General features: G+C 44.5%; 1 protein-coding gene across 1 annotated transcript in view; it reads right to left on the bottom strand.

The window, feature by feature from the left end:
• GPC1 (glypican 1) overlaps nt 1-20,940 on the bottom strand; it is a gene marked incomplete at its 5' end in the record, with an annotated part of 198,335 nt that overhangs the window by 89,157 nt on the left and 88,238 nt on the right. The window contains one exon of the mRNA XM_080623488.1: nt 8,097-8,255. Coding sequence (XP_080479614.1) covers nt 8,097-8,255 — 159 coding nt within the window. The remainder of the gene's footprint in view (nt 1-8,096; nt 8,256-20,940) is intronic.

Raw genomic sequence — 20,940 nt, 5'->3', positions numbered from 1 at the left:
AACACAAAAGGTTGAAGCCCCCAGTATTCACAGTGAAGCTGCTCTTTGTGTATCCAAGTTCTCCTTCATTTGGAACTTCATGTCTTTTTAAGAACAGCTGGAGACCACAACTTAGCATTCACATTTAACTAGATATTTGTGGCATTCCCAAGCCAAATTAACAGGCTTGTTACCTCTTGACATGTAAATAATACTGTATATTCATTCCCAGTAATACCTATATAGAATACAGCAATTCCTGAAACTGGGGCTTGCCCCATGTCAACTGAAATAAACACAACCTGTCTATGTATGCATATATATTTATTATCATATATTTGACCCTCTCCCTTAATTAGCATCTCCAAGCCGCTGAGTTTCAGTAATTTCATGCTCTTGACTGTACTGCATTGAGAAATATGACAGCCCTCATTCTATGTGTAAGAACGAAAATCCAAGCAGTTTTCATTACTCTCTTTATGGTAATTTCTCCTATTCTGTTTAATTTTGTTTCAGATGGAGGCAAAAGGTCAGATGGGGTCAAAAGCATGCAAAAAATAAAGCTCGGTAACCAATAAAAAGATGCTTTAGAGGGAGTCTTGGCCAAATCTGCAGGTTTAATGATAATGACTTAATACTACCATTTCTTCAGAAGTAGCTAAGAGCTGCTGGGTAAAATGAGGGTTTTCTTTCCCTCTAGCCTGGCTAATTTCAGAAAATACAAGAAACAGAATCAAAATACCCCGACATAGCCTGGAAGGGAAGTGAGGCACTGGAAAAAGCTCCGCACATATTACACCATGTTAACTGTGCTTTTAAAGACAAGAACCCGTGGTGGTCTGAAGGGAGGAAATTAAACGAGAATAGCAAAGCTGGAGTGAGGGGAAGAAGTGAAGCACCCTTAAGCAGCCGAGAAAAAAAAAACCAGGTGAAATGTCCATCAGCAAAGGCATTCACCTCTTTCTACCACAAAGAGGGATTATCTTTGGCTCTCCCCATAGACAGATCAATTTTAGCATATTTTTCATAGGCACAGAGCAGCTCCAAGCTCCCATTGGTACTGCTGGTACTCATGCTACACTCTACAAATCAGCCCAACTCCCCTAACCACACAGGTTACCAGATGCCAAAAACCTCTGTTATACCCTTGCCCCCATTTATACAAGCTGTTTGCAGACCTTCTGTATGATTTTGATCATTACTTTCACTTTGGAAGGGGCCTTACATAAAACCCCACTTCTACCAATGGGTGCTGAGAATGAATGTATGGAAAGGTCTTGGTTGATAAACCCCTTTGGCACGGAATGACACGATGTCTTTTGCTCTCTTACTGGAAGAGGATCACTGCACTTTATGAACCAGAAGGGCTTCTGGTACTCCTGCACCTTACCCAAAACCAAGCAACTTGAGCTGTTTGCACCTCTAGGACAAACCTATCTCACAATCTTTCACTCATCTCTTCCCTCCAGAGTCCACTCACCCAAACCTGGGTATTATTTGTTTGTTTTGGTTTTTTTGTTTGTTTGTTTTGCTTTGTGTTTTTAAACAAAGCCCTTGGACCACAGGTTGAGTCCAGACAGGCAAGATGCCCTGCAGTGAGCTACAGTAACAAGAAACTTCTTGGCCCTACGGACGTACTACTTCAGTGCCAGTAACTAATCAAGCAGAATCAACAGTTTGCTGCAAGCATTTTTGGTGAGAAAGAACAAAGTAATTCTACCATCTCCAATGAAAGCAGATACCTTGAAGTACTCAAAATAACACAACCTCCTATGTCAGGACATGCCACATATTTCAGTAGCACATCGTGTATGCCGATCTGTAAGTGGGGACAGCACCTTACCACTGAAGCCCTTGATGCTCCCAAATTACTACAGCACCTGGCTAGGAACAGAGATGTGATTCTTGGCAAATGTCAAGCTGGGGGGGAATTACCCACTCAAGACCTGATTCAGAGCACCTATGTTTCTTCACAATAAGAGTAGCCCAGGAAATCCTTGTATTTTGTGAGAAACACTGAGCATCAGATAGCTGAAGAGCTTCATGTGGAAACTGGTGGAAACCAGTAAACCAGCTGGAAGACGGCTGAGTGTAAACTGCTTCCAGACACGGCTTTCCTGAAGAGCCATTGCAGAAAAACCTCAGCTGTTCATCTCCTGTTCCACTGCTCTGACCTCCACCCAGCCATCTGGGTGTCATGCTCCTTCAGTCACTGAAGGCAATATCCAGTGCTTGCAATAAAATCTGGCTGATTGCTCTGTGAAATCAGAGGTTTTCAAAGAGATCTCTGCATTGATTCCTGAATGTTAAAATAGACACTTTCTTCTGAAAGGACTATCTGGACATCACTAATTTCTTGCAAAATATGCTTGTGTCATCCAGTATCTTGGAAGAGCAGGTGCTTTATTTCCTGTCCCCAAGCAGATGCACATTTCACTGTTCTCTGAGCACTAAGAGGCAGCTGTTTGATTGTGGGACAAAACATGGTGACAGCTGCTGAAACTGAGATGCCTGATCTACCTTTTCTACCTAATCTGACTTCTGCAGAGATGAAGCAGCTCATCTCCTGCAGTGTGCAAGCCCTTGCATGAGGTACCCCAGTGCAGCTCTCTCATCCAAGCCACTGGCTTATTTTGTTCTCTTTTCTTTCAATAGAAGAGAGTATCGTGCCTGTGCCATCTGTTATGCAAAGTGCTGCATGTACATTGCAATGTAGCCTGCAGCACACAAAGGAGCCTTGCAGATTAAATGTGAAGAGAAGTGGCTGTGAGGGGAGAGAAAACTCCAGGTGCTGGAGCTGTTACAGGTGAGCCTAAGCATTTGCTTCCCTGAGGCAGCTACCTGTCAGGATTAATCTTGCCTAGCCCAGGAATGTGCCTCAGTAGATGCCGCACCCCATTCCAGGAAACCATAAATACCAAATGAGATGCTCAGCACCACACATGAAAGCATCTTCTTTCTTCAGGAGGAGTGACAGCTCAACGAGCATCAATCCTGCTTTGTGCAGGGCTTTTCTTAAGGTGGTTCCTTGGGGGGGGGGGGGGGGGGGAGCAGGAAGGAAGGAGGTAAGTATGGATGCTTGCTGTCTTCTTCCTAAGGAGGCCTCCAAGGGAACCCCATTATTTGTTTCTCTGTCCTGCATCTGCCTGGAAACCTGCTTTTCGATTTCCTTGTTAAAGTATGTTGTCTCTCTTTCTATCTTGTCCCATAAAGCAATCCTAAGGGAGAGAAGTAGAGAGGAGCCACAGAAATCACCTTTGATAGCCCCTCTTACAAGTACTTTTAATAACGCATCAACAAAGTCGAAGCGAGTGGATAACTAGGCTGCTTCTGAATGCTGCTGCCCAAGAGCAACGCAGGAAAGGGCACAAAACAATTAATGGTGCTTTGAGTAGCACTATTTTGCCAAACAGGGTACCCTGGCCTGTCAGAGAAGTGCAGCGCAAGTGAGAAACACTTCTTTAGCAAAAGTGACTGACTTCCAAGTTTCATTTCCTCTTGTTTCTTTGTTATCTGACTAGCAAAAAGATTGTTAAGCTTCCTGCTTACCTCAAACACCTTCCTCCCCTTAATTCCATCTTCTTCCTAAGTTTCCCTGACTCTACTAGCTTTTCATGCACAGGCACTGCTTGATATTAGACACTCAATTATGAAACCAGCATAAGGTCACTGCAAGACTGATGTTTGGAAAGGCAAACATCAGGTGAGTCATCAAGTCATCCCAATGTCCCCACCATGCCTGAAGATGCCCCAGAGGTCAGCAGTCTCCCACAGAGCTGAGCCCATGGCCAAAGCCACCAGTTGAGGCCACACACCACAATTTCAGGGGCAGAGCCCCAGTGAGGGCCATTACCACAAGAAGAGTGTTCTCAGCTAATGATGGGTTTCTGAATCAAAAGCAATACATTTGAAGTCCACACTTGAATGCTAGGCCTTAGGGAGCAGCCAGTGCTGATGCCAGGAGCAGTGGGAGGCAGCAAGCTTACCAAGTACACTGGCACTGCCAGAGGGACACCACTGACTCCAAAGTGCTCTGTTCTACAACCTTTGAAACAAAGGAACTGATTTCAAAACACAGCAGCAATTCCATATTCTGAGCTACAACCAGCTCCTAGAAGATTTTAACACTTTTAGACAGCACTTCACCAAACCCAAACCATGCGGTACCTCCATAGAACACTCACATCTGAGTAGTGGCAGCAGGACACGGCAAGTGTGGAGCAGTTGTGTTGAGGCAACAAATTTGGGACACAGGCACTGCAGTCCCTTTGGCCCAGATAATCACTGCTTCGGTCTTGTGCCAGTCATTTTCTGCACGGAGTAGTCCCACATCTTTCAGAACACACCTTTTGGGCCACGTTCGGGCCACCAAATTCAGATACTTTAAAATGTGGAGCTGGCAGAGCTTGGTTCGTGTTATCATCAACTGAGAAAATACCTGCAAAATTCAGATACATCTCTGGATTTTGTAGTCTGGGTTTAAAGTCAGTGGGGGAGGACACAGCTCTTCCTGTTGGGCTTACTCAGTTGCCTTAAGCGTCCGCACTATATGTAAATATGTACTATATATACATATATTTACTATATGTAAATATATATGCCTCTCTCCCCAAGCAGTCCTTCTAGGGGCTGAAACCCTACGTACTGAATCAGTTAGTTCCTCTGTCAGAGACACACTTGGTTGAATTTTCAACAAGGGGCCTTTATAAATCTCTAAACTTTCAACCATCAGTGTGTAACAGCTTCTAGGATGTTCCCCACCTTGTAACATTTTAGAAGTATGATTCATCTCCACAAGATGTCTAACTCTCAAATACTGTGAATTATCTGCACGGTCTGTGTTTCAGCATATGCCATTTCCAGCTACCAACACTGGACATTATGAAAGCTTTTACATGACATCAGCTTTCCAATGAGCAGCCACCTACAAAATACGTAATTTTTAATCCGCTTTTGATTGCCACAGCTTAAAAATCCCAGAATTTATGAGAGCTACAAATCACTCTTTAGACTGTGCAAGGTGGAATAAAAGCCAAGATTTTGGGTTTGGCTTGTTGATATTTCCTGAAAACATGAAACAATTCTGAAAGGACAGATTTGCTGGCTCACAGCTAAAGGTCAGCAGTCACACAGGGAGCAATCGCTAAGTGTACCAAAACGACTGGGAAGGAAAGATTGGCACAGCACTGCAGTATTATTAGCAAGTGATTTAAGGGGAGAAAAAGGGAGAAAAGAGACAAGGATTAGACTGAGCAAGTGAGCTTTCATCAAGACTAGAAAGTCAGCCTTGTTCCTTGCTGCTTGCAGTCCTGCACTGTCACTCGAAGCACCACTTGCTCTTGCTCCCTCTTCCTATCATATTTCATCTGCATATTTTCTCTAAAAATATTCTGTATGAGATAAAGGACACTCTTCTCATGGCCACAAAGTGTTTGCCCCAAATGCAACCACTGAGACTGAAATAGCAGATAACTCCTTGCAGTGAGACCACAGCTGTAGCTCAGAGCAGAGGCACTCTGACAATTTAGGGCTCTACAGACCACAACCTGCAAGGATGAATTGTTCTCCAAAGTAAAATGTTGAATGCTGGCATGAAGAATATTACTTCAGAGGCAGATTGCTGTGGTCTTGCTATTTTCTAGCTGCAGCTTCAGGGCAATTTACAAGTAGAGACTATTGCCTGCGATCAGCAGTGAGATTACAGTAGCAAGATTTGCTGTGATGAATCTAAACAAGACAGCTCCAGGCCTAAAGTTCGATGTGCCACACCTGTTACCAGAGAATATATGCATAATCTGATCTCCAGGCTGAAAGCACTACAAGAAAGGGTTGGACATTCCCATGTAGTGGAGACTCCTCCCACTCCTGAGGCTGAAAATCAAATCTCTATTATGAAGACAAGCTGTGCATCGATACCTCCGCAGCCCCAAACCTCACACTCTAAGCTGCTGCTAAGGAAATCCAGCAAAACCAGGCATGCAGTGCCAGAAAGACTAGAACTCATCAATCCCACTTCAAAATACTCTTATTGAACAGCTCTCAACAGCACTACCTGCAAAAAGTCCTCCTAACTCTGAGGTTCATTGCATTAACTGGAAGATAAGGTAGTTTCTATGGCATTGTTTCAGGAGCTGAGGTGATTACATTGCCCCATCACCAGAAGTCCCTTCCCTCAATTTTAAACCATCTGTGCAGTAGCTAAAGGAAAACATAGTAATGCTGCCCATAAAGTCACGCTTGAAACTCATACACAAAATGATTTTGTTTTTTAAATCATATCTTGCATGAATTATATACTCTATATTGATCGCAAGTGTAGTTAAGCAAACTAAAAAGGTATAATGGGAGCAGGAGACAACTTCCTGGCCTTGTGGGCTCAAGTGAGGTTACTTCCACTACAAAACAACAATGATCTGTGCATTATGGTGTGTTAAAGGAAGACCTGGCTTATTGAACACTTTCTTGTTTGATGCTTAAAAGAAACTCGGGTATGCAGCACACAAATAAAGCTCTATTTTTGTAAAATGCTGGGGAACAAAAACAAAGGAAAGCCCTTACAGCTGTAACTGACATCTCAGCACAAGCTTTCATATACTTTCATATACTTGGGTTTGCTTACTACTATTCTTATTGCTGCTATTATTACTAATGCACCAAAACATTATTCAGTGATGTAATATCTTACTGGTTCTTATATTCTTATGTTAAGCCAGTTCTTCACTAGGTAATTTCTGCTCATGCGAATAATCCTCAAAGCTGCCAATAACTTTTACACTTTTAACACTGATAGATGTACAACTATGTTCTTTTCAGTGGCAAAAATAAAGAGCAGATATACCAGTCAATGCTGCAATAGGCAGTGGAGGGAGAGAGTGCCGAGGCTGGTGGAGGTTCTGCATTAACCCTGTGAAGGGCTGGATTTCAGAGGTCAGTGAGTGTGCTCAGCAGTAGCTATACCAGGTCCCATTCAGACATCAGTCTGAGCAACCAGCATTGCAAGCCTCTTTTGAAAATCCTGGTTATCACTTTTGAAGGCAGGTGAAAATCAATTAATTTTGAGCTTTTAAAGGAATGCCTTTGCGGTGGTAAACCGTGGCCACACAGTTACAATGCATTTTAGAGAGATGCACTGCCTTTTCTTTTCCTTTAGTATAAAAGCACTTAATCTTGGTTGTCAGGCCCCTGAAGGTCAGGCTTATTTCTTTAGATCTATTATCTACTGCCTGAAATTTCCAGTTCCACCTTTATGGCTATTATAGCTTCTTTCTTCAACTCCTTTTCACGGTAACTCCATATGATGACTGTTGATAAAGATAGGAGGACTGTGATTCTAAATGTCTGACCTTCTTCAAAATCTGATAATGGATACAGTTTCTGAATCATAGGTCATCTCAATTTTGCCAATAAACCATTTATTTCCAGTGGCCTTCAGACCTTGAGGCTTACTGTGCACTGCAGATTGGATTCTTTAGGGAACAATAAAAGCAAGAGAGCCATCCTTAGCCTTTGCTTAGCACGTTAGGAGGGATACTGTACTTTGGAGAATATGTCCCCAACATCTTATGCATCACAGTCTCTAAGACCTTCACTGCTGTACAACATTTCTGATGTATGTACGAAGCTGAAAGTTATAAGCCTCTAATGTGAACTAACCTTTTGATTTGCAATCTATACAGAAAGGACAAGAAAAATCCATGCCTCCTTAAACCCTCCCCATCTACCGTAGGCTATCCAGTCACCTCTACCGTATTGTTCAACTTACAGCCCAAGGCATAGTGCCAAATTTTACATCACTACCTCCAATGTTATGCTGCTGTGGTAAGACTCGATTACAACATGCTTGTAAAAGCTATGTCAGTGCCAAGATACACAACTTGTTGGTACGAGAGCCTGCCAGCCTCTTTCAGTGGCTTCACTGAAACAGTTCTCAAAACGACTTGGTCTTGCAAAACACTGCCAGAGGTACAATTCCCACTGAAGCTCAACACATGACACAAACTTTTGAGCAAGATGCAGAGGAAGAAGTGTCAAACACAAATTCCTGGCTCAAACAGTGCTTGGAAAGTGAAGTAGTGTCTGGATCCTTAGCAGGGAGGAATCGAGTAGGTTTTACTTACTGTCAAAGCTTCTGTGCTGCGCTGTCAGGGTCATCTGCACAGAGCGACCAGCCTCTTTCATCATGGCTTCAAATTCACTTCGGCTTTTGTTTGCAAAGTTCTCCTCCATCTCACTGGTGCAGCAGGTATAGCCTTGTGGGCAGATTCGCAGGTGCTCCCCTAAAATGACAGAAAATGTAGTTGAATGGCCAGGTCTGGAAAAGGAACTTAGCATAAAAATATTCCAGCTCCCCAGTAATCTGGACCTACATCAGGCTTTGTGTGTTTACCCCCTATTTTGAGCTATCTTGCATTAGTATAGCGGTTGGTATGAAGGCAGGTACAAACTTTCTCACTCCAGACTGTGAAGGGAAGGATGAGTGAAGGAGATAAAATTCATACGTGGGCCAAGAAGGGAAATACAAGCGTCTCCTGCTCCAAGTCTGCCCTAGAATTCCGCTCTGCCTAGAATCCCAAAAGACATGGAGGTCTGATTAAACGACATATCAGTTGTCCTCATTAGACTTAACAGGTATGTCAGAACAACTGTTTGAAACTACTTCATCAAGAAGTTACCCCAGCTCCAACGTGCCCCCCATCAAACTACCCCCTCCAAACTACCCTGAGAAGGCATTCCCATAAGCAGAGAGGTGAGACTCATGAGGCGTTTTCAAAAGACAGACGCACTCAAAGACAGATGGAATTTGGGTAACTAACCCCCCTCCATGTTTTGACATTTTCTGTGAAAAACTTATCTTCCAGAAAGAGACAAAATCACCCATAAAGGGTTGCCGTGACACGCCCTGGTTGAATATATGCTTTGCTACAGGGAAGGACGGGAAAGGCAAGAGGACTGGGCAGTCCAATTGAAAAATCTCTCAGTATGCGAGCTCTTCCTGCCCTCTGCAACCTCTTTACTGTGGAGAAGCAAGTGCTCGCATAGGCAGAGTCAGCAACAGTTTAAAAATAATTGCCTAAGTTCATATGAATCCTTACAAAGGAAGACACATTCACCTGCAAACACACCCTGTGCTTCTCCTTACCCAGCTGTAAGAATTCATTTGAATAAAATAAAACAAAATAAAATAAAATAAAGGTGATTTTTTTTTTTTTTCTTTTTAAAGAATAAAACCCCTCCTTGTTCCCTCCTTGAGATAAACCCATTATGAAGAAGTCACCATGCTTAACATACTTTGGTTGGGATTACAACCAAATGGTGTAAGACAGGACTGCTATCTTTGCATCACAGCTGAGCTGAAACATACATTTAAAATCCTGTTTTGTGTGTGTCTCAACAGCTTCAAATCCTGAACCTGTGCAGTCCTCCAGAGTTTCCCATTTAAGTCCATAGCTATTTCCAGTGTAGACCCTTTCGCAAATGGGTGCTTTACGGTAAAGGGCCTTTGAAACTGAAAGGGCACGTGTCCTACCCTTGTGAGCACCATGTCATTAGCAGCCTGACCAACAGCAATTTTGACAGGAGTGCTCTGTAGTTGATGTATTTTAGGCATAAGCCATTCAGGATGAGTTTGCATTTTGCTGGCCCTTGGGTCCCTGCTCACGGAGTGCTCTGGAGCAGCCTGCGCAGGGTGCTGGGGTGAGCCTACCCTGGAAGACAGGTTACCATGTGCACCTGCACTGATGGAAAAGCCTCCTGCCTATGTGATGGGAACTGCTGCTCACCAGCTTCCATAGGAGAGTAACTCCCACCATCAGGCCTGTGCCATGCTCCTGGTGCGGAGGAGATCGAGCAGGATGCTGCATCCTGTGGGCTCCCCCATTAAAGTCCCCATGAGTACATCAAAGCAACAGGAAAAGCAGCAACTCGCTTGAGTACAGAAATTAAGAGTCAAACAAATACCATATAGAGCTCAATGCTCGCCATATCAAATGCAAGTTAAGTTACAGTGCTTGCCTAAGCCTTTCCTTCCTTCATAAACTGGATTATTGCAACAGCTCATATCTGTAACGTTGCACTGTGAGGACTGCTGATGTGTGACAGACAGGCAGAGAAAGGGAGCTGCAATCTTCTGACAAGACACAGCTTTGTTTCGTGTCACAGCAAATTACAAACTCTCTTCTTGCCCAGCCTCTTCTGCCCGATTTCTGCTGCCACAGGGCTTCTGATGAAGAACAAAGTTGTGCTGACAGTTGTTTTCCTGCGCTACGCACCCTTCCACACTGCCCTCGATGCCCTCAGGACAAAGTGAGGCCTTTTCAGCACCTGGCCTCTCTGGAAGGCCTATAAAGAAGGAGATGGATCCCAGAGGATCCCAGTGGTTCCCTAAGACTGCCTTTACCACTGCTGGCTAACAAGCTGTGCAGATGAGGCCCTGGTGCTGTAAGCTTTGCACTCGATAGCACCCAAAAGCGCTCCCGCCACTTCTCCCTTCAGCGCAACCCACCAGGGCTTGCAGGTTCAAGCCCCGAACAGCCCTTCCCAAATCCCCTGCTGTGGTAAACCAAGGTGAAGCACTGGGGACCGGCTCCTCAGGGAGCTCCCATCTCCTGCCTGCTGCCCATCAGCCGGGCCTGGCTGTGCCATGGCCTCCTCAGGGCCTCAAACCAGGCCGAGCAAACACGGCGGCCGCAGCAAGGAGACACCACATGCGCATTGAGCTGCCAGCCAGAGGGGAGCCCTGTTAGAAACAAAAGAAGGGGGGAAGCGTGGCCATTGCCTCTGGGGAAGAGCAGGGCCTGCCCGCAGGAGGAAGGTGGACGGGAGGAAGGGCCCTGTCCTGTGCCTGAGCTCCCAGATGAACAATGAGGAGCAGCAGCAGTGTGAGGCGCGCTAATTACAACGTGACAAACCCGCCCCGCTGCCATGCCGGGCAAAGCAGGGAGCGTGTTCCAGCAGGATGGCATCAGTCCAACACCTCGCTGTGCCAGCAGAGCTTCAAGTAACCTCCCGCCAGCTGGCACTGCCGAACAGAGCAGGGGAAGAGACAGAGGGGGAAACAGAGAGAGAGCAAGGGAAAAGTCACATCCATAGCTAAAACTGCCTACATTTATACACCTTGAGACTTGAATGTGGAGTTTTTCTAATGATTGAACTCAGATCCATTTTAATCCCTTTGGAAGCAACATTTGCCTTAGCTTTCTGCAGGCATCTGTACGGTACTCAGCAATACAGCACTTTATCCCGGTGGGAAGCAAGTTTTTTGTCTTTGTCTTCATTTGTCTTTGTAATATAAACTCAGCACACACCAAACAGTCTCACAGCACTATGAAAATGCTTTGCTTGCTCTGCTATCTAACCTGACCCACCCTGGAAACAGTCACCATTATGATTTAACCTTTCCTATTGACTCCAAAATAAACACACTCCAGCCTGTATTTTTGCTCTCCTTCCATTTCAAAGTTCATTTGTTTGCTGACTTGCTGTTATGTCATTGCCGAAGCTGCACCATAAATATCCCTGGGTTCACTTGGCAGATTATCTGCAGATATCTGTGGAGAGCTAGAGGTGTTTTATGAGGAGTAAATCTGCAAGATGCAGTGTGTGCTCTCCTCTTCGCTGCTGTGCCAGACAAGATTCCCTTTATATACAGCTGGCATGTTGCTAACTGCTTGTTCCAGAGCCCATACTCCCAGCCTTGGGAAGAGCTTTATAGAAAGCAAGTGAGAACAGCAGAGGTCAAACCTGCAGCAAGCAGAGGGCTTGGAGATAACAGATACAGTCCCAGTGATTCAGGCCAACTCTGGGTCAGACCCAAAGAGAGTTACACAATCCCATATGAGTCTGTCACTGAAATGCAGCCATCTCTGCCAGACCTTGTCCTGCAGCCCCTCATCTGAGCAGGCCTTGCAGCAGAGCATGGGGGTGCCCAGGGTGCATTTGATAGCTCAGCTAATACCAGCTCCTGCTGCCTTAAGCACTCTGGATTTGAGATATGTCTGTAAGAGGAGATACACTTTGGGATGCTCCGCTTCCCTTCAGAAAACAATATGCTTGCCCAAGCCTTTGGCACCCAAATTGTGTGGCACAATCTGGATCTCCTGGAAGACCCAGCTCTTCTGCAAAGGCTGCCAAAGTCGGGGTGGGATGTAACCCACTGACTTCATGGTCTCTTGGAACAGAGACAGGGCAGAGAATACATGAGAACAGCATTGAACAAACATCTCATTTATGATTAACTGCCCTGAAGTGGAAAGGAATAGGCAGAAGGATGATGACAAGAAAATATCAGAATGCAGTACTGAGAGAGGAGTCCTTGGCTCCTTTAACCATGTAACTAGTGCTATTTCTATCCCTCTCACAGGATGTTGGAGATTGAATTCATTACAACGTTTGCAGAAGGTTTGGGGTTATCTGGATGTGTCAGAATATCTAAATGCAAATTATTACAAAATCATTCTTCCCAGAGGTTAATCTATTTCAGGCTGTGATAAACCTGTCTTGATTCTTCTCCCCCCTGCCCCCTCCCTCTCCAAACTGCTCCAAAACCTCATCTCATGCTCCCAGACCAAAACTGACCCCAAGCTGCCTCAGTCCAGATCCCCATGCCAGGACACCTACAGCCCAAAACCCCTCCTCAGGCATTTTTGGTGGACATGGCAAAGGCAATCAGACTTGCTAAAGTCCCATTCTGCTGAAATCCCCTTGCCAAGCATGCCAGGACACAGCCCCCAGCCACCTAAACCCCATCCGGGCTAATGAGTACCGCAGCCAGGATAAACCAATGTAATTCAGATCATGGCTTGGGGTCTTTTTCCTCCTTTTTTCTTTTTCTTAACCATGTCACAGTGTCTGCAGCTGAAGCAAAATGAGCCTGGAGGTGGCTCAGATGTTAAAAATACCTTGCAAAAAGATAGTGCAATGAAAGTAAAACCCCTTCCTTAGGCCTCCCAGCTTTTCCTGCTTCAGGTGTTCCTGTCCCCATCTCTCTTGAAATACATGCCTTTAAAGAGAACATGATCTAGCACATGCTGATAAGTAACGGACAGCAAAGCCTCTAGCACTAGCACCTTGAAACCTGGTCTTGTCACAGATAATTCCTACAGGAAATGGGGATATCCCAAAATCATTCAGACTAGGAGACAGTTCCAGCTGACTGCCCTAGATTGAGTTCTTGATATCCTTTTCATTCTGGAGGCACTGAGAAACATCAGCTAGCAAGCTGCTTCCAAACCTATACCCCACAATACTGTGTAAGGTGCCTGGGTGTATGGCTGGTTTCTCACAGTAGCTGCTAACATCAAACCGAACCAGCTACCAGACTGCTCTATGAAGGACATTGCAGATGAAGAATTTTCTCCTATTGCAAAGGCAGGTGTTAGCTGAGTGCCTGCTTTGATTTGCAGTCAGCTGTCGGCAAAATATGTTATCTTCTATTTTCTGATTTGTATTAAGAGTATCGTCATTTTTGGCTTGGGTTTGCACCTAATGTCAGCAGGCCTGAATATAAAGTATTGTATGGCAAATCTTCACCCTTTAATCAAAATGCAGTAAGCCATGTTCTCTCCCGGGTTGAGGAAATGCATGGTGGGGCAGAGCTATGGGTTGGCCAAGAAGTCAGGGCAGAATATGGTCATGAGGAAGGGCCGCGCTCATGTGAAGTCTTGATTCTTCTGCACTTTCACACCAAGAATCACTCTCAGGATAAGAATGAGGTTGGAAAAGACATTCAAGATCCTCAAGTCCAACCATTCCCCAGCACTGCCAAGGCCACCACTAACCCATGTCACTGAGGGCCTCATCTATGCGGTTTTTGAACGCTTCCACGGATAGTGACTCCACCACTGCCCTGGGCAGCCTGTTCCAATGCCTGAACACCTTTTTGGGGAAAACATTGTGCCTCATATCCAGTCTAAACCTCCCCTGGTGCAGCTTGAGGCTGTTTCCTCAATGGCTTGTCACCTGGGAAAAGAATCTTCACACTGTTGTTGCCCCTCAGCCTCAGTAAGGTGAGAGGGATTGGGCTCCAGAACAACCAACTCCCATTTCCTTTGCCACTGCTGAGGGAATAGCTGGCTATCTCAAGCGACTGATAAAAAGGGCATGAAGTCTTTTCAAGCTGCACAACGCAGGTCTGAATTTGCCCTGTGTCAGCAGCTTTTATAATGCCTTACCATCTGACAGTTGATCAAATAGCTTGTGCTATCTGAGATGAACTAACGTTTTCGTTCCAGATAAAGAAAACAAGCTCTACGTTCCACATCACTGATAGAAACAGCAAGCTAGAAAAATAGCTAGAGAATATGCTTACTCTGTTAATGGAATGCATGTGTTTAAGATGAAACAATAGCAAAACATTAAATGCTTCTTCCCACAGCTCATCATTCAGACCAGGATTATACAAACAGAAGTGAACAACCAAGAACAGATAACCTGTAAGATTTGCTCTTTCCACTCCTTACCTTCCTACCCCTACCAGGATTTAATAAACTAACAAAACACTGTTAACCAAATAAGACAAGTTAATCTGGCTACTGCGTGGAGTTGGCTTCCTAACAGGTTAGTAGTGTTCTGTAATTCCATTACCCTGACACAGAAATACCTGTATCGATTCACTAAGAAGTGCCATCCTCAGAAACCCACTGATGAGTTGGAGTGCTTTGCGACTGCCCTGTTTCCCACCAACATAGCCTGTTCAAGCCTGGAGTCTGACTCCCAGAGAGCTGGGTAGGAGAGTGCGGGCCAAGCTGAATGTGAATTTCGTCTGTCTTTGCTCTGCTTGTGCGTTGAAACACTTGAGGCTCTGAGGCTGTCAGCTCAGTGTCACGCCTGCACACTGGAAGCGTGATATCAATTTGTTTAATCCTAGACCCTGATGTCAGAGGAATTTATAAGACAGGCAAACATGGGCAAAAAAAAGTTGATTAACAGAGGAGAAAAAGACACCTCCATGTCCTGGAAAAATATTAAGTGCAGAGTAGATAAGAGTGCCTTCAGCAATGACAGTCTGAACATCCTAATGTCATCTGTGTATGGTACAACGGGAAACTGCCCAAAGGAAGGGAACAGAGAAAATGCACAAACCCTGATAAGAGACTTGATTCTTACTGAAAAGATGTGCACGAGAGCACTTCCCTCATGTATTGCTCCTTTGGGGTTTGGGAGTGTTTTCCTGCATGGAACAGAACACTCCTTCCCATCACTCTGCTCCCCCAGTCTCTCATCAGAGCCTGGCTCTGTCTCTGACTCCAAGCTGCACGCATGCAGCAGGAACCAGCACAGGATGCAACGATCCAAGCCTGTGTTTAAGGACAATGTAGGAAACGCTTTATAATTTGCAGTAGAAAAGATCTTTTTCAGCAGTTTGAGAGAGGAATGAAAGAATTAGAGCCAAATCCACAAGTACCAAAAGCAATGAAGGACCTCTATCTAGCAGAACTGACTGAACACACCAAAACCCAATGCTCCTCAGATCCTCCTCTAGGCACTGGACCCATCCCTGGGGAGATCCTAAGCAGTTCTCTGCTCCAGGAAAGGAGACGATCAATTACAAAAGGCTTCAAAGGGGACCCAGAACATGGTCTACAATTAGCACACTCCAAATACATCAATCTTGAAAGAAGCCTTCAGTTCAGACTAAACCAGTTGCAAAGAATCATGGAGAAACAGACAGGGAGTTCACTGCTCACTGTCTCTCCCCTCCCCTTCTCTAAAAAACAGAAAACTCTTAAAAAGCATCTTAGACAAGGGAAGAATTATCTTCTCTTCACATAACACTTGTGGGGATGTATAGAAGTTGTGTGTCATAACCCATCACTACCAACCGCTTCAGAGCTGTCCTGAGCACGTCAGCTTCTCACCAGATGTTTTGGTTCTATCTTTTTTTTTCCTTCTTCCTGGAACAAAGAGTCTTTTTATCCTCAGTTTGCTGCAATCTAAAATAAGATCAAACTGGAAACCTATCACTCTTATCAGATGCAGCTTCACTGGAGGCCTCATAACAACATAAATACATTATTACATAAGAAGAGAAGCAATTCATTAAGCAGAATCTTTTCCAGTTTCTTCTCAGAAAAATAGCTACTGGAGAAACTGCCAGCTCTTCCCCATGGCCCGGCAGCTTGCTGCCAGAGGGATTGGACTGGAAAAGGGATCTCAGTAGTAAACTGAGGATTAAAGATGCAGTTCCCACAAAGACATTAAAGAGGTGAAGGCTTTTGGTTTATTCTCCATTTAAAAGAAAAAAGCTTTGGGGCAATAATCAATATAATCCATGCTAGGAACTTGAGGAAGACTTTGATCAAAACCAAAAGTCTTTTTTCCAGCCACCCTACTAAAGCCCTACAAGGAAAATGGTGATGCTACACTTTGAGCTATTTTGGGATAACAAAACTAAGGAGCCTCAGCCACCTTTCTAAGATTGTTGCTCAAGAATGGGGGATGCTTGTGGCCACTCCCAGTCATTTCAGTGCAAAGAACAAACCTGGAGAAGTTAGCAATTAAAGAACATTTCCTTCTAACCCCAGCAAAGCTGCTCAAGCAGTAGATGCTGGTGTGAAAACCATGAATACCACCTCTCTGGGCTTCAGACACGTATTTAACACATGGCTCCTGCAAGACACTCTTATCCCTGCCACCCTTGCAGGATGCTGTGATAAGCAGGATGTATCACACCAGAGGAGGATGGGCACGATGCAGAAGTGGGCTGCCAAGGCTGCCCACCTTAATGAGCTACACTCCTGGCTGCTAGCTTACCCAAGAGAGGACCGCACACCAGCTCCTGAGCACAGCTACAGGCATTGCTGGTAGCACCAGGGGCAGCTCATTCCCTTCCTGCAGGAAGATGTGTATGTCCAAGGAGGATCTGGCCTTCCAGCAACAAAAATCTCCCAAGGGAAACTAAACAAACTAAAAGAAGCCTCAACCACTCTGCTGGTAACAATGAAAATGCCTCCTGAGTATGCAAAAAGCCTTGTCTTTAAATAGTTATTAAACAAACTAGGTTCTTAGATCTGAATCCAATTCTGAGAGTTCACAAAACCAGAATGCCTATGACTAAAGACTGAAGAAACTAGGTTTAATGACACTCGTTAAACTGAAATCCCATAAATGTGTGAACACTGTTCAGAATTGAAAAGATACCTGTCATGAATTGTCTGAACCCCACAAATTCAGGAGCACCCTTTTCTAGGTCTATTTTAAAACTTCAGGAGACTTTACCTATGCAGAGCTGTTGCCCTGTGCCATAAATTAGGAGTGCTTATACCTCCCCTAAAACTCTTTGCTGTATGTGTTGGCAGGGATGTGGGAAGGTGCAGGATTGAAGGGGCAAGTCGTGGTTGCTGTGGGCTTTTTCACTTTGCAACCTGAAGCTTTTGTCAACCCCAGAAATGCTTGGCTCTTCCTCAGCTACTGCTTTGCTTTATTTGTCTCATGAATGTTTTGGCCAGCAGCAAAAGTGCTGCACCACTGTGGAGCGAGCCCCTTCCTACAATTTGAGCCACCATGAAAGGAAATGGCAAGAATGGGGTCATCTTGTGGGAACATGAAATTGCAGACTTTCAGTTCAACAAAACTGATGCAGCTGTTGAAAAACTTGGACTAAGAAGCACCAGCATCAAGGCTGGAGCCTGCAGAAGCCTCATGGCCACTGCGTGCAAGAGATCTGCAGCAGAAGGAATTCAATATGCCGCCTTTCACTTCTGGCTGCAGATGCACGTAGGCAAAACCTGTGCCATTGCTCTTCTTTTTATGTCTCCATCTGACCTTCCAAGAGCAGATTACAGAAAGCTGCCTGCAAACCCAAAGATGCAACGGATATCCATAAGGAGCTCCTCTCTTCTACCCCTGAAATTAATTCAGTGGTATGATGAGATGAGGGCACCAGTCGAGTCCTGCCACAACTGCGTCATGAACAGATCTGTTTCCACAAGAACCAAACTGCTCACCCCCACACAGAGGGGTGACCCAGAGGACCAGGATTAAGTTGGGATGAACAGTTAAAACTCCAACGCCCTGCTAGATCTCAGCATGGCTCACAGTGCATATGCCAAAAATTTCACCAGCAAAATGTATTTTAGGCAAGTTCTGTTTGAAAACTTAATGGAAGCGGAGCTGTTCTCCCCTGAGCGTCAGGAACAGATGACTAAGAAATGTTGCCAGTATCTGTCTTTCAGTGAGATTAGTGTTGGGTTTGTGTGGTGTCCTATTTATAACTTTGACAAACAGCTCACCCAATCATTTCGTACTTAATCATAGCTGTCTGCCCAGCTCCCTTCAGAGGGAAGCTTTTTGAAAGGTACATGCCAACATAATATGAACAAAAGGAAGCAAACCACAGGCGAGAATAAAGGACCTTGCTCCCCAAACCAGCAACCAGCAAAAACTCATGAGCTACGCAGAAACCACGGCTTGGTAAATCGTAAGGCGTAATTAGAGTGTCATTATTCATGGGTCTGTGTAGCTACAGTTAGTCAGTGTTTCCACTGTAAACCCCTATTTTCATAGAGGTTTGCAGCTTAGCTGCAAGGAATTAGTCTGTGATGAAATCTGGCAATTGAAATTTGAGAGCAAGGATTGTTTTTTCTAAACCATTTAAAAATTCCACCCCCCTTCCCCCCCTTTCAGTTCCCCTCTTACTTCTGAGCCTCTCGCAGTAGGCATAAAAGAAACAAAACACACTTCTGTGTGCTCCTTGATGCTCGGTTTCTGTGTATGTCTCTGTGTGGTTAATGGGACCAAAAATATCAATTTCGCAGGGATTTTCAAATATAGAAGTCCTAAAAATTGAAGTTGTGATTCCCACAATTATAACTGCACTTTCCTTTGGATGTATTCATACGCGTTACTATCTGTGGCATTAATAGCTACATGTTAAAGGGCCTTCACGTTCAAACTGAACTCATCTAGCGCCAAAGATGGGTTTACATCTCATGGGATAGAACCACTAGATTTCTGTAAATTTCTTTACAGTTTTCTTTCTTTGAAATAACATTTTCCAGAGATTAAAATGGATTACTTTCCGATGGACTCACCCCTCAACATAACTGCTTCCTTCCCACCTACCTGGCTATCCCATTACAGCTCACATTTCAGCACCTACACAGGCACATTTGGGACCACCGAGAGGAAGCATGAGGAAGGAAAAGGGACAACAGAAATATCTTGATGGGACAAATACTAACTAGAGCCTTTCACAACATTTTCAGTTACTCAGGAGAAGCAGACTGCTATTTGCATTCATAACAACAGCAGCAGAATTCATTTGCTCTTTTCCAACTAGCTCTGGCTGAAGCATCCTAGAGATTCAGCATCCTGGGATATGAATGAGATTGGACCACTAGCAAGATACAGCAGTCTCTGGGCACTGTGCCTGGTTGTCACTGCTAGCCACAAGCAGCACACATCAGAAGGTAACTGCTTCAAGTGCAGTCCCAGCTCAGAGTGGTGAAACAGTTACCCAGCTTGAGAAAACAGTGCAAAACTGTGAGCTTGAAGACTCACGAGGCTCAGCCTAGAACTGTGAATAGTTTGAGGGTTCATATCGATACCTTTGGTGCACAGGTTTTTAAAGAACAGGCTAGTGAATCCAGGTAATTGGATTATCTAGTGAAACAGATGCCACCATGCAGTACTTCAGAGGACTAGAACAGCAACACCATCATTTGTGACTGGGAGGAAAGCATTTACACCACCACCTTGACCACTGTGATTTGTGAAAACCATAAAAGAAAGTCTCCTTTTAGACTGAAAGTATTTCTCCCTGCTACAGATTGTAGCAACCACAGTTATTTATGTTGCAGTGAGGATCTGAACTCCTGCCATGTCTTACAAACAGCACAAAGCAGAATTCCTAGATAGACTTCTTGAATCTGCTTTTCAAGGTGGTAGTTAGAAATTAAGAGGCAAATGAACCCTCATGAAACATTACTCATGTACCTACAATCATTTACAGGAATGTTAGCAAGATCTTGGTTTCAGAGGGCTGGATCACACATTCCCACTGCAATCATTATTAACCTGACATAACATGTTCATAGAGTAAGAGATAATAATGATGCTGTAACTGGTCTCTGTAGAATATGGTTATGATTAGGGAATATCTTGAGCAAACTGTCATTCATTAAGCACTCAACTCAATCCATAAAGATGGCTGAAGGTAAAGCTCTGCAGTTTCAGGAGCTTATACCCTGAAAAAGGTAATTTCTTGATATTTTGGTTACTGAGTCTTTTTCACTTGAGTGTTGTTAAGAAGCAGCTTTAAATGCAAATGGCACGGGTTTTTTCTTCACCACTTTCGCCCTCACTGTAAGTGTTCAGTCCTCAGCAGCCACGTTACAAGACATTAAGGGCCAGTCAACAAAAGGCACAACTTTCAAAACTTGAATTTAGTTCTCCTGGTACTGTGAATCCAAGCATCTGGGGAAATCTGCAGTGCTTCAAAGTGCATCTCATACATCAGCTCCCAGGTACTTAACTGGGTTTAAACCCAGGATCCCAGTCATAGTGGCAAGCTCTCCTTTTGATCCGTTCGTTATCTGAGCTCACCAAGATGCTTTTGCTCTTGAACACAATCACATTCTTTGTGCATCACGGCACAACAATACTGTCACCAAATTTTCCTTTCTTGTCTTAGCAAGAAAGAAAGGACCATCCCCAGGGCCCAGAAAGCAGCTTTATCAAGTCTGCAAGTCAACTCCACTTCCAGATTCAGTTAAGCCAGTGGGAAATGTTCTTGGCACTCTTAAAGATGAGATACAGTACCTCCACACACTCACCCGTCTGGCTGCTAGTAGTGTAAGGCATGAATGCAATTCAAAAGCTCTGTCTTCTTTTTCTTAAGAAAAAATTCATACCAGTCTGACCAGTAACTAAACCACCACATTCAATGCATTTTTCAGCAATACCTTGCAGCATTCTTCCCCATGGCCCTGCCCAACTCTTGGCTTCTTTCTCAGCTACTAACAT

This window comes from Psittacula echo, assembly GCF_963264785.1.
Source record: "Psittacula echo genome assembly, chromosome: 7".
In the NCBI taxonomy this organism is placed as follows: domain Eukaryota; kingdom Metazoa; phylum Chordata; class Aves; order Psittaciformes; family Psittacidae; genus Psittacula; species Psittacula echo.
Note: the sequence above shows the minus strand (reverse complement) of the source record. Positions and strands in the feature narration are given on the sequence as shown.